At 51.1% G+C, this 12,300-nt stretch overlaps 1 protein-coding gene across 1 annotated transcript; it reads left to right on the top strand.

The window, feature by feature from the left end:
- Nucleotides 1-7,043: 7,043 nt before the first annotated feature.
- On the top strand, nucleotides 7,044-9,690 carry POU4F1 (POU class 4 homeobox 1). Its single transcript, XM_062636815.1, has 2 exons — nucleotides 7,044-7,637; nucleotides 8,503-9,690. The coding sequence occupies exons 1-2, from the start codon at nucleotides 7,515-7,517 to the stop codon at nucleotides 9,547-9,549; spliced, it is 1,170 nt and encodes a 389-aa protein (XP_062492799.1). The 5' UTR covers nucleotides 7,044-7,514; the 3' UTR covers nucleotides 9,550-9,690.
- Nucleotides 9,691-12,300: the final 2,610 nt, after the last annotated feature.

Raw genomic sequence — 12,300 nt, 5'->3', positions numbered from 1 at the left:
CTGTTTGTAACGAGTAGGGTTTCTTCAGTTATAAGTTTGTTGGCTATAGGTGGGGCTTCGGTTCTCCAGGCTGCATTCTGTCAATGCTGTGCATGCTTAATCTATTACTGCGCTTACCAAGCCCCCTGAATAAAAGCACCTAAGAGAGAGTTCACTGCTGTTAATTTTTTATGATAGTTACCTGGTTCTGAAGTAATGTAGAACAGGAATGCACAAGATCTAAAATTTAACTGTTACAATTTTGATTAAGACAATAGATGTTTCAAAGTGATGTACAGATCTGTGATGTCTAATGATATTTAATGGCTCATAAAATTTTTACTTCATCTAATAACCCTGTACTAAGTACAAGGCAACCTTCAGGTTTTAGCATAGGAGAATGCTCTTCAGGAGTGTAGGTGACACAAGAGGGAGATTGCTACTGGCCGCCATTTGTTGCAAGTGGAATCTGTTGGTTTATACCAAAGAGCAAGAAGGCCAGGGTGAGGTTTTCGCTTTGTTGTTGTCACATTAATCTACACACACTTAGGAAGGTGACCTGCTCCTCTGTGATGCCCTGAAGGCCCAGTGAGAGCCCAGTTCTGATCACTATTGCTTCCTCAGGTGAAAGGCTGCTGGAATGGCTCTACCCACCAACACCAGGTACTGACTTGGGCTATGTTTGGTTTTGAACGTGCTTTATTGTCTCTGTTTAAAGTATCTTCAAAAAGGGTACAAGGGGAACAATACATACCTTGTATATGCAATATAAGATGTGCTAACTTGCGTCTCACTTCCTTCCCTCTTCTTCACTTCACTTCACAACTGTTTCCCCCACGAAATGTCATTCAAATGCGGTTTAAACCAACCAAGTCTGATCCTAATTCTTCCACAGCATTGAAGTCCTGCCTTTGACTCCCAGCACCAATAGGCTTGAAAAAACAGTCTTCACGCACCTCTTCTGTTCTGTGGTTATGCTAAATGTCTCACAAACCGTGAAGCTGACACTTCTTCCTTGCTGCTTTTGGCATAGGACCATCCCATAGAAACAGACTGAGGCTTCTCCCTTCTCCACTCCCAGGTTTGGATGTGAGAAAAAGCAGCTCCAAGGTAACTCGATGTGAGGATTCACGGTTATTCCAAGGATCACACACAATCAGAGATGATACACAACCCCCTCTGGCTGCTTATCCCAGTCTGGCCCTTCCTGCCCCTTGGTCCCTTACAGCAGTCCTCTGCCACAGGCCTGGCCTAAAGGGGTGGCCTGTCTGTCCTGCCTTTGTGGCCCAACATTGAGCTATTGCCTCCAAGTCCCTTATCTCTAACTGGAAAAGCCATCTTCATTAGCTGAAGAACACAGGGAAAAGCACAGCTGATACAGGGAAGAGCTTGCCTGTGCTTCAACAGTCATGAATGCAGGAGGAGATGAAACTCAGGTGAAAAACAAAGTTTAGCATTCTTGATGTTTTTTTCAGCTTTTCCCGGTAGAAAGTGTTGTCTCCTCTCCAGTGCTCTGACAGGCTGTGCGGGTGCTGTCTGCTCTCTTTCAAGGAAGAGAGGTGGACAATGCCAAAATCCATCAGGCAGCTACTACTTGGACCTGATGTCATCAGGTCATTGGGTGCTAGTCTCAAGCAGGTGAAATGTGCCAGAGAAGCATGGGGACTGGGCAGGGATAAGAGGTCCCTGTCCCTATCTCAGGCCATCCTCTCCTTGAAACCCGGGGACTGGACAGGTGATCCAGACCTCACTGGAAATAATATGAGGGATGGGGGGGGGGGGGAGGGGAATGAGGGATGGGGGGGGGTGTTAGGTTTTTTTAGGGTATTGAAGTGTTAGCGCTGGCTCCCAGCTAGAGGGGCGGCACGGAATCTTTATCGCCTGCTCGGAGTGTGGTGGAGGGGATGCGCCTGTCACCGTCCCCTCCCGCCTGGGGCTCCTCGGCACCTGCCTCCGCCCGCTCGGCCGGGATTCAGTTAATTAACCGTCACGGGCACCGGGACCCGATCCCAGCTAGGGAAGAACAGGTGGTGGGAGGCAGAGGCTACGGTCCCCAGTGGGAGCAGGCTCCGTCCAGCCGCCGGCTCTGCCCCCACCTCTGGCTCGCCCCCTCCCCCCGCAGACCCTTGGGCGGGTTTTCTCCCCCCCGCCTTCGCTGTTAACAAAACCTGGTGATTACGACGCGAAACTAACAAAGAGTTTTTCTTCCACCTTAACCTTGCACACAATCCTTTAACAAATTAATTAATCCTAATGAATTAACACTTCATTTATTTAAACGCGCTACAGTTCATGAATTAAATTTTCATGCAGTGATTAAAGGCTGTTGAAATATGCATGATTTCGTTAAAATTTTATAATAAATCAGGGCAATGTGTTACATGACAAGGCAACTACTTCCCAGCCCCTCGGAAGGTGCTTTGATTCGCGGAGCGGGGGAGGGGGCCTCGCTCCCGGTTTCGGCAGCCGAGCGGATCCCGGCGCGCTGTGGGACTCGGCTGCCGACCCCGCATGTGCCGGAGGGGATTAAGGCGCCGTGTTTCAGCCACTTCCCCCCGAAATGCCGTGTCCCGGGAGCGGGAGAGACCGCGGGCGCGAGTGGAAGCCACAGCGGGTTTGCCCACGGAGCCGGTGTGGAAAGCGAGCACGGTTCGGGAGGGGTTTTGCCGGCGGGACTTCCCGCTGTGCGGCTTAATCCCTCCTCATCGCTGAAAGGAAAGAGCGAGGAACCTGACTAGCAAGAGACCTGCAGTATTTTCTCCCTGATGCCTGGCTCCGCCGGTCTCCGCACTTTCCCGAAACGGGACGGTGTGAACTATCATGGGACCGCCATCACCATCAAGCGTTTCAATTTTTAATATGACAACATTCTACACTTTGGCTGCGAAAGCAATTATTGCGGCTTGTACATCAGTAATTAGCAAGTCTTTGCTGATGTAAAGAAAGTCCTCATTAGGACCTGGCAATACTTTTTTGTGCATTCACCCGAAGATTAGGGGTTGTATTGTGGGTATTGTTTTTTTTTTGTCTTCTGAAGGTTGATTTTATCATCTAAAGGGAAAATAACTTCTATATTAAATGGGATATTGACTTCCTGTAAACTTCACCAAATAACACACGTACTGTAGGTTTTCTCTCAGCGCTCCCTCTGACACTCTGTGGAAGGGCAAATACCACGACTAAAAAAATGTAAAGCTAACGTTTGATGAAATAAAAGTACCCAGAAGGTTTAGAGCGAGTGGTTCTACAGGATCCACATTAACTTTTTATTTAAACTCGGGATACATAGCAAACTATGATAAGACGTTAATTCTTTATATCTCAAGCTTTAGTATATTCATCTGTGGGGAATCCTAAAAGAGAAATCAAATACAATGGGTTACAGTAATTAATTTAGAAACCGTTTCACTGTGGGAATAAGAGGTTATTTTATTACTTTTTCGAGATATCAATTAAGGAAATCTTCCTATTTCTTTCTTGCATTTCTAGCTTGAGAAAACTACGGGAGACAAGTAAATGCATTTTATGTATATATATGCTTCCCTCGCCTTATCGAGCATCTTTGGCTACAAACGTAGGGCTGCAGCGTGGTCGTACCGCCAGTGAACTCGCTCCTCAAAGCCTGCGAGTTTATTGCCATCAGTATTCATGAGGCTGGACGTACCCACGAGGAATAGAAATAACAGCGAACATCAAGATAAAATCTATTACCAGGCCCGTGCGGTGCTGAGCCTGGCTCAAGCCGTCTTCCCGGGGAGCCAGCTGTGTGTGAGGGGGGAAAAGGCTGCGGGGGGCTGACGACAAGGGGAGCTGGTCCGAAGTGAGCCCCGGGCTGAGCTCTGTGGGGCCGGGGGAGCTGAGGGGGCCGCGAGGCCAAGACCTCCGTCAGGGCAACATCGAGGCGGGGATGTAACTTTAAGCGTTGCTCTAAAGTTAGTGCTACCCCTCTTACGATAGATAGATTAGATAGATACATGATAGATTAGATAGATAGATAGATAGATAGATAGATAGATAGATAGATAGATAGATAGATAATAGATAGATAGATAGATAGATAGATAGATAGATAGATAGATAGATAGATAGATAGATGTGTCCCAAGGACTGTGATGGAAAGTTCTTTCTCGCTGACTTGGTAAGCGTAAGACCAAAATCCTTTCATCCTCCTCTCTTCTCTCTGCACCTCTGGAAGATCAGACAGAGTGAAAAGTTGGATGATCGGGCCTCGATGGATTTTAATGGGCAAAGAGCATCCCGCAGTGGGTGTTTCTCCAGCAGGCGGAACTACTTCACCCGTGATTTGAGAAACAGAGAAGTATGCAGTAGGATGCATATCGCAAGCTGCCGAGACCTTCAGAAGACGCCGAGGGACGGGCCTGTAAAACCTCTGGAGGTCCTCACCTCCTCAGCCTGCGGCTGGCACTGGGCGCAGAGGTGGGAGGGTGGCTGAATTTTCTGCCTTTATGGCCAAAAAATAACAAAAAGAAAGACGTGAGCAGAAGGTGTTCGCAAGTCCTGGAGTGGGTCTATGCTCCTCAGGCCAAGGGAAAGGTCTCGCCCGCCAGCTCCCGCCCGAGCCGCCGGCCCCCGCTGTGCTGCGGGAACAGCCGGGGCCAGGCTGCCTGCCCTCACTGCCCTGCCCTAGCCCTGCCTGCCCAGGGAGTAGGGACCCCAACCTCAGAGGCACAGCAAACCCGGCAGCATGCGGGTAGGAAGGCAGGTCACCTCCCAGACTGGAAATCCGTTCACCCCTGGTCGCCGCTTGCACAATTCTCCCTGGCTCCCAGCTTTTTCCGTAGGGAAACCTGATACACTTGGCCTGACAGCGTCCTGGAGAGTGACTACCTGGGCATCCTATGCCTTCCTCCGCTGGGGGAGGAAGTGAGCCTGGCCTTCTGCCTGCCTCCCGGCCGGGGAGCAAACACGAGCTCCCCGGGAGGGACATTGCCTGGCTTTCAGCCGCTGGTAGGAAAGGAAGGATGCCCGGGCCTTTCTCCGAGACCTAGGCACTTCACAGCAGCTAACTTGGCGAAAAGAGGTGCTGTTTCCCACTTTCCTCCTCCTTCTCTCCATCCCTTCCCCAGGAGGCTTTCTGGGAGCTTAGAAACAGCTAGAAGTCATACAGCTTAAAAAAAAAAAAAAAAGAAAAATTAAAAAAGGGGAAGAAGTCCACATAAAGTATAATTTAGCTATTCTGCTGCAATGATTTCGATAAATAAGCAGATAACAACCCCTCTTCAGACTAGTGTCTTTCAGTCTCAAGTTCACCCCCCTCCCTCCCGAGATGAAGTTGCATTCCGCCACCCCAGGGGACGCGGTAATGGATGGAGACCTGGCTCCTTTTCGCACAAGTAATTGGCAGCCGTTCCCTCCTTCCTCCCGGCTGGATGGGGAGCTGGGGAAGGGCTTATGAAGACAAATGTGGACTTTACCTGGGGTTGTGGTGTGTGCTTGTGTACTCCGTGTGTGTGTGCCTGCGTGCCCTTTCGGCTGTGTTTATGCGCATAAATAAGAGACGTTCAGGCGAAACAGAGCAATTCCGATGCACTCCGAGGCTGTCACATCCCTGATCCAACCACCCCGCTGCTGCCCGCCTGCCTGCAACCCTGCTGAAGCAAACAAGGCAGCATCTAGTCGGTCACCAAGGGACAGCTTCGGCGTGCCCCAGGGGAGAGGATTCACTGGGGGCTGTTCCCTGGGGATTCACACTAATCCCACAGGCACAGCAATAGTAGATTCACACCTTTGACAGTTTTGCCTCCAAATTCATAAGTAGCTAAAAAAAACCCCAAACAAACAACAACAAAAAAAAAACAAACCAAAAACCCTGCTCTAAAACGGAGCAGTAACCTCGAATCCCAGGTAACCTCGAAAAAGAACCGTGAGTCATTAATCCCAGTGTCACTGTCACTCCTTAACTGTTCCATTCAAATGCAAGAGTGTTCAAAGAATAAACCACAGAAAAGAGAGAGGAAAGTAAGACAGGAAAAAAGAAAGAGTGAAAGAGAAAGTAAGACAGGAAGAAAAAGAGAAAGAGAGAAAGAAGGAAGGAAGGAAAGGAAAGAAAGGAAGAAAAAGAGCGAGCAATTCCATATTATTTTTTTTTTTATATTTTTAGCTCATGTAATACAGAATCACTCGTTTCTTGTATATAAAGTACCTGAGTAGCAAGAGGGGGAAAAGACAGAAATGACAGAAAAAGAGAAAGAAAAATAAAGAGAGGAAGAAGGGAAGAGAGGAAGGAGGACTGGGTCAGAGAGAGAGGGAAAGAAAGAGAGTGGAGGAAGAAAGGGAGAAAGGAAGAGTACGGGAGAAGGAGAGGGGAGAGAGGAGGGAAGAGAGGGAGAAAGAGAGAAGGAAAGAAAGAAAAACGAGAAGAAAGAGTGAAAGAGAAAACACGTTCTGTTTGTGTTTTCCCCTTCAGACCACGCCAATGAAACTTGGGTTTTCCTAGGCATAAGGAGAGGGGGCTGCCCGGGAAGCCAGGAGGAGATGCCCAATTCCACCTCTGCAGCACTTCCCTGTGTGGGAAGCCCACGCTCCTCGTGGGCGAAGCGGCTGTCACCGGCTGTGTCTTTGTAACAAAACTACACTCGGCGGTGATGGGGGAATGAAACTATACGGAAATCGATATCCTCGGAGTGCTTCAAACAAACGCTTGCCGCCGCTGTTCTTCCCTGGGAGCCGAAGCGCAGCTCTCCCCCGTGCAGCGGCGGGGTGCGGCACTTCCTACCATGAGGGCCCTCGGCTGCGGCAGATACCACACACCTTTATGAGCGGGTGCCGAGGGCCGGGCCGGTTCCCACCGCCGCTTCAGAGGCAGGGAAGGGGTGCCGGCCCGTACCCCACCGGCCCCGCCCCGGGGGCGCCCGCCGCCTCCGCGCCCCACCGCCCATTCCCACCCCGTCGGGGCGCCCCTGGGCAGCGCTGGTGGCCGCGCAGCGCGCACGTGTGGCAACCACAGGTGCCGCAGCCGGCCGGTGCTCGGCGTCGCTGGCTATAAGAGCGGCCCCGCCGCCACCGCCCCTGCGAGACGGGCGAGGGCTGCGGGAGATGCAACAAGGCGCGGGGAGGCAGGGACCGGGGGAGGTGGCAGCGGCGGGAGGAAAAGGAGGAGGAGAAGGAGGAGGAAAGAGAGGGGGAGGAGGAGGAAGGGGGGGAGACAGCTGATGCCTGTCAAAGCCGGAGCCGCCACGCTCTCGCGAGAGCCCGCCCGGCGGTAGCCACGGGATGCGGGGCTCAGGTGCGGGCAGAGCGCAGCGCAGCGCGCCCGGCGCCGGGCAGCGGCAGGCAGAGGAGTGAGACGGCGGGGGCCGGAGGGAGCCTCGCCGCTCGCTCACCCGCCCAGCCCAGCCCCGGTCACCGCGGCGGCGGCGGGGGCAGGGTCCGCTGCGCCACCGCGCCACCGGCTCCGCAACCGCCGTCCGCCGCCGTCCGCGTCTTCCCACGGCGGGAGGAGGACGAGAGCGCCCGGAGAACACTTTTCCCCCGACTTCAGGAGTGTTTGTGGATTTACATGCCAAGCCTTCAAGATGATGTCCATGAACAGCAAGCAGCCGCATTTTGCCATGCATCCCACCCTACCTGAGCACAAATACCCCTCTCTACACTCCAGCTCGGAAGCAATAAGAAGAGCATGTCTACCAACTCCACCGGTAAGGGACAGGCAGCTACAGCTCTCTTTATTTCTTTATTTTTCTTTCTTTCCCTCTCTCTCTCTTACACACAGACGCACAGTCTTTCTTTCTCTCTCTCTCTTTCCTGTACACTGCATGTATGTGTATGTGCATTAATAAAAAAACCGCTGCGAGGCACATTTTGACAAGCGGCGCTTAATGTTTTTTTCATGTCTTCCTCTGCAATCATCTGAGTGCCTGTGATCTTCTTTGAAAGCGGTGTTCACACGAGCCTCCGACTTCATCCACTTTCTGTATTAATTTTTATGACTCGGCCTCTGAAGAGGAATGCGCTTTATGTGCTCTTGTGTTTGACACAATTCCCCAGCTGAGAGTTACAGATCCATTTCTTCTCCTTTCTCTTCTTCTTTCGTTTTTATTTTTTTAAATTTAATTTTATTTAAATTTATTTGTTCCCTTCCCTCGTCCCCTCTTTATTTGGATCCTTCCCCCCGGCTTTCTGCCCTTTCTACTCTTTGCTTCTTCTTTTCCTGTTTTGCTCCCCTCCTCGCTCTCTTTCCTATTATTCTACCCCCACCCCTATTTCCCCTCCCTTCCTTGTGCTGCCTCCGGCTATAACCCGCTTCTATCATTCACTTGGCTCTTCTCCCTGCCCCGTATCCCTTCACACTGGCACGCTGTTGCCGGCTCCCCTCCTCCTTCCCCCCAACTTTCTCTCTCCTCACGGGATCCCCTCTCTCGACTTTCCCTGCGCCTTCCCCACGGCGCCCCTGCAAACCCACACTCTCGCTTCCGTCTCCATCCTTCTTTTCTCTTTAACCGCTTCCCAACGCCCCCCCGCCCTACTTTCCCCGCACCCCTCTCTGTTTTGTGTGCCTTGCAGCTGCAGAGCAATATCTTCGCCAGCCTCGATGAAACCCTGCTTGCGCGGGCCGAGGCACTGGCCGCCGTCGACATTGCTGTCTCGCAGGGCAAGAGCCACCCCTTCAAGCCGGACGCCACCTACCACACGATGAACAGCGTGCCCTGCACCTCCACCTCTACCGTGCCTCTGGCACACCACCACCACCATCACCACCACCACCACCAGGCGCTGGAGCCCGGCGACCTCCTCGACCACATCACCTCCCCCTCCCTGGCGCTTATGCCCGGCGGAGGCGGCGGCGGAGGCGGTGGCGGCGGCGGCCACGACGGGGCGGGCGGCGGCGGCGGAGGGGCCGGCGGCGGGGCAGGCGGCGGCGGCGGCGGGGGAGGCGGCGGCCTCATCTCCACTTCGGCCCACCCGCACTCGCACATGCACGGCCTGGGCCACCTCTCGCACCCGGCCGCCATGAACATGCCGTCGGGGCTGCCGCACCCGGGGCTGGTGGCCGCGCACCACGGGGCCGCGGGGCAGGTGGCCTCGGCTGCGGCGGTGGTAGGAGCGGCCGGCTTGGCCTCCATCTGCGACTCGGACACGGACCCGCGGGAGCTGGAGGCCTTCGCCGAACGCTTCAAGCAGCGGCGCATCAAGCTGGGGGTGACCCAGGCCGACGTGGGCTCGGCGCTGGCCAACCTGAAGATCCCGGGGGTGGGCTCCCTCAGCCAGAGCACCATCTGCCGCTTCGAGTCCCTCACCCTCTCCCACAACAACATGATCGCCCTCAAACCCATCCTGCAGGCCTGGCTGGAGGAGGCCGAGGGCGCCCAGCGGGAAAAAATGAACAAGCCCGAGCTCTTCAACGGAGGGGAGAAGAAGCGCAAGCGGACTTCCATCGCCGCTCCGGAGAAGCGCTCCCTCGAGGCTTACTTCGCCGTTCAGCCCCGGCCCTCCTCCGAGAAGATCGCCGCCATCGCAGAGAAATTGGACCTCAAAAAGAACGTGGTGCGGGTTTGGTTTTGCAACCAGAGACAGAAGCAGAAACGGATGAAATTTTCTGCCACCTACTAGGAGCGGGCGGGAGGAGCGGCCCCAGGGGTTTCCGGGCCGGGTCTGGGTCCAGGGGCCGCACACCCACCGTCGCCGTCGCCCGAGATGCCGTGGGAAGCTCCTGGGGACCAAGGGACGATGTAGAAATTAAACGCGAACTACTCGCTGAGAAGGGAAAGGGGGGCCTGCGGGAAGGGAGGGGGGAGGAAGGTAGTGCGCTATCAATTATTAAAACAAAAAGACATCGGGACACCAACGAGAAGAAGGAGAGAGGAGGAGGTAAAAACGCTCTAGAAACCGGTGGGGGTCACTTCAGCGGCCCCATCCCCCTCTCTGCCCCCCCCACCCCCCAACAGAAAGCGGGAGAAAGAGCAATTTAAAACTTAAACACACACAGACACACACCAATAAATACCGTGACAGCAACAACCACAAAACGAGCAACCTAAGTCACAACTTTCCGAAGGAAAACAAAACCGACCAACAAACCCAGAAGGCGAAACTGTCGGTGATGATGCTACGTTTGGTTTGGGTCTCTTTTCATTGCTTTCTGGTTTTCTTTCTTTTCCTCTGGCTTGGTAATGAATGAGGATGGCGGTGTTTTTTTTTTTGGGGGGGGGGGTGGAGGGGGTGTCTTTTTCTTTGGGTTTGGTGTGTTTGTTTCTGGGGTTTTCCCCTTTTTTCTTTTGTATCTTTCTTCTTTTCTTTTTTTTTTTTTTTTTCCCCTCTTCTCTCTTTTCCTCTTTTTCTCCCCCTGCTTTTCCCCCGAACGCGTTTTTTCTCGAGGCTTTGGCGACGGGTCTTGTCTGTGCTTAGGAGCTGTGCAAACGGGGCCGGGGCAGCCGGAGCTCCCGATGCTTGGGAGCGGGTCCCTTTCCTCTCTGCTCTTGCCTCCCTAATCCTAGCTAGCTCAAGGGAAAAAAACACTCACCCCCCAACCCCCTCCCACCCATCCAAAAAAAAGTTACTCCGCCGCCCCTTTGTTTCCCTTCCCTCGCCTGCATAGTTTGCGGTTCCATCCGTGTCTGAAGACAGGTCCCTGTCTCCGCAGAGATGTGTCTGGAGGCAGCTGCTAAACCTGCCCTAGCAGGGATGCTCTCCGAAAAGGTGATGTTCAGATTCATTAAGGCTAGTGGTTAACTAGGTCCTTTCCCCTCCCTTCCCCTCCCCTCCTTCCCCCTCCATGGCCCCCGGCATCCCTATCAGATTCTGCTGGATTTAGGTTAGCAAGGGATTGCGGTGGGGAAAAGGTCCCGCCTTGGTTTCCTCCGGGGGCCAGGGGTGGTTGCCCGCGGCAGGCAACAGAAATCACCAGTGCAGGGTTTGAAATGCCGTTTGTTTCTGAAGGGTCTGCATGCTGGGAATAAACACACACACACAAAAAAAAAAAAAAAGAAAAAAAAAAGAAAAAGGAGAAATCCCATTTGGGCTTAAAAGTCGTTTATTCTAAAAAATAAACGTTAGGTAGAGGATGGGTTTTGGGTGTTGGGGAGGGTTCAATTTGCACTATCACAGTCTCCCGGGTTGGAAGCGATGATGTTGCTCCGTAATAACAATGCTGGTACTACTAATGATCATCAAGGTGCATTAGATGTCTTGCGGATTGAAGAAAAAAGAAAAGAAAAAGAAAAGAAATTAAAATCAAATTATCAGAGCTCGTTAGGTAAAACCGCCAGCTTCTTGCAGAAGCGGTTGGTGGCTCCGGCCGACACCGAGCGACTGTTAAGGCTGTTAGCTAACAAGGAGTCTCTGAAAAGAAAATGCAGTTCTTTTTAAATCAAAACAAACAATAGACTGAAAGTATGCATGACCGAAAAAAAAAAAAGGGAAAAAAAAAGGCATAGAAAGATCCGTGATAAAGTCTCGATAATATTTATTTATTTATCTATTTATTTTGTTATTATTATTAATATTATTATTTTGTGTATCATTGTTTGCAGCGCAAACATTCTATGCATTTTGAAACTGAGCACTAAATAGACTAGCTTCTGGTAGAATCTTTTGTGGATGGTGTAATTTCACAGTTTAACTGCCTGTTTTCACCAAAAACACAAACATTCTTGTCACGTTCTTGTATTTAGATTTAAAAGAGGGAAGGAAAAAAAAAAAAGAAAAAAAAAGAAAAAGGAAGAAAGACGATTGTAAATATTTTCTTTAATGCACAAGGAAAAAAAAAAAAAGGTTTCAAACTGCAACCACGTGTGGATCTTGAACTGTCTCACCGAATAATCTACCTGTCCATGTATGTTTGCTGAGCTTTCTCCTTGGTTGTGTCTTTATTACTTTTATTTCTACCAGAAATATTTCTGTAAGCCAAAATACAACAGGGAGATGCGTCCCAGCATACTTACAAATAAAACAAACGTGAAAACAGAATAGTTATTATTATTGGGTGCATTTAAAAAACGAGAGAAAAATAAACATTCTGAGACACGGCTGGTAAATTCAAGGGGTGGCCGTTAGACGATAAGACTAATTCTACCAAAAAGAAAATAGTGAGAGATGTATTTTTCTGCTAAATCCAGAATTCATTACTTTGAGATAGCTCTTATGTGAAAATCGGTGCTCTGAATAAAATTAACTATATATTAGCTGCGTGTGTTTCTTGAAGTTTATTCTATAACTGCAGAATATAAATCAAAGTAAAATTTTAAGAGGACTTCTGAAGTATTTCTTTTCAGTTTGCTGGAAAGGATTATGCACCTACAAAATATGTATAAAGAAGAAAAGCTGGGGTGGTTTCAGGTTTATATGTTGTTCTGACTGGCCTAA

Source organism: Pezoporus occidentalis, unplaced genomic scaffold (assembly GCF_034315485.1).
Source record: "Pezoporus occidentalis ecotype Australia unplaced genomic scaffold, CSIRO_AGI_Poc_V1 ctg5, whole genome shotgun sequence".
NCBI classification, from domain to species: Eukaryota; Metazoa; Chordata; class Aves; order Psittaciformes; family Psittacidae; genus Pezoporus; species Pezoporus occidentalis.
Note: the sequence above shows the minus strand (reverse complement) of the source record. Positions and strands in the feature narration are given on the sequence as shown.

Coding starts and splice junctions, on each gene's coding strand:
- POU4F1 (XM_062636815.1), top strand. CDS start 7,515: ATGATGTCCATGAACAGCAAGCAGCCGCATTTTGCCATGCATCCCACC. Junction 7,638..8,502: donor CATGTCTACCAACTCCACCG/GTAAGGGACAGG, acceptor TGTGCCTTGCAG/CTGCAGAGCAATATCTTCGC.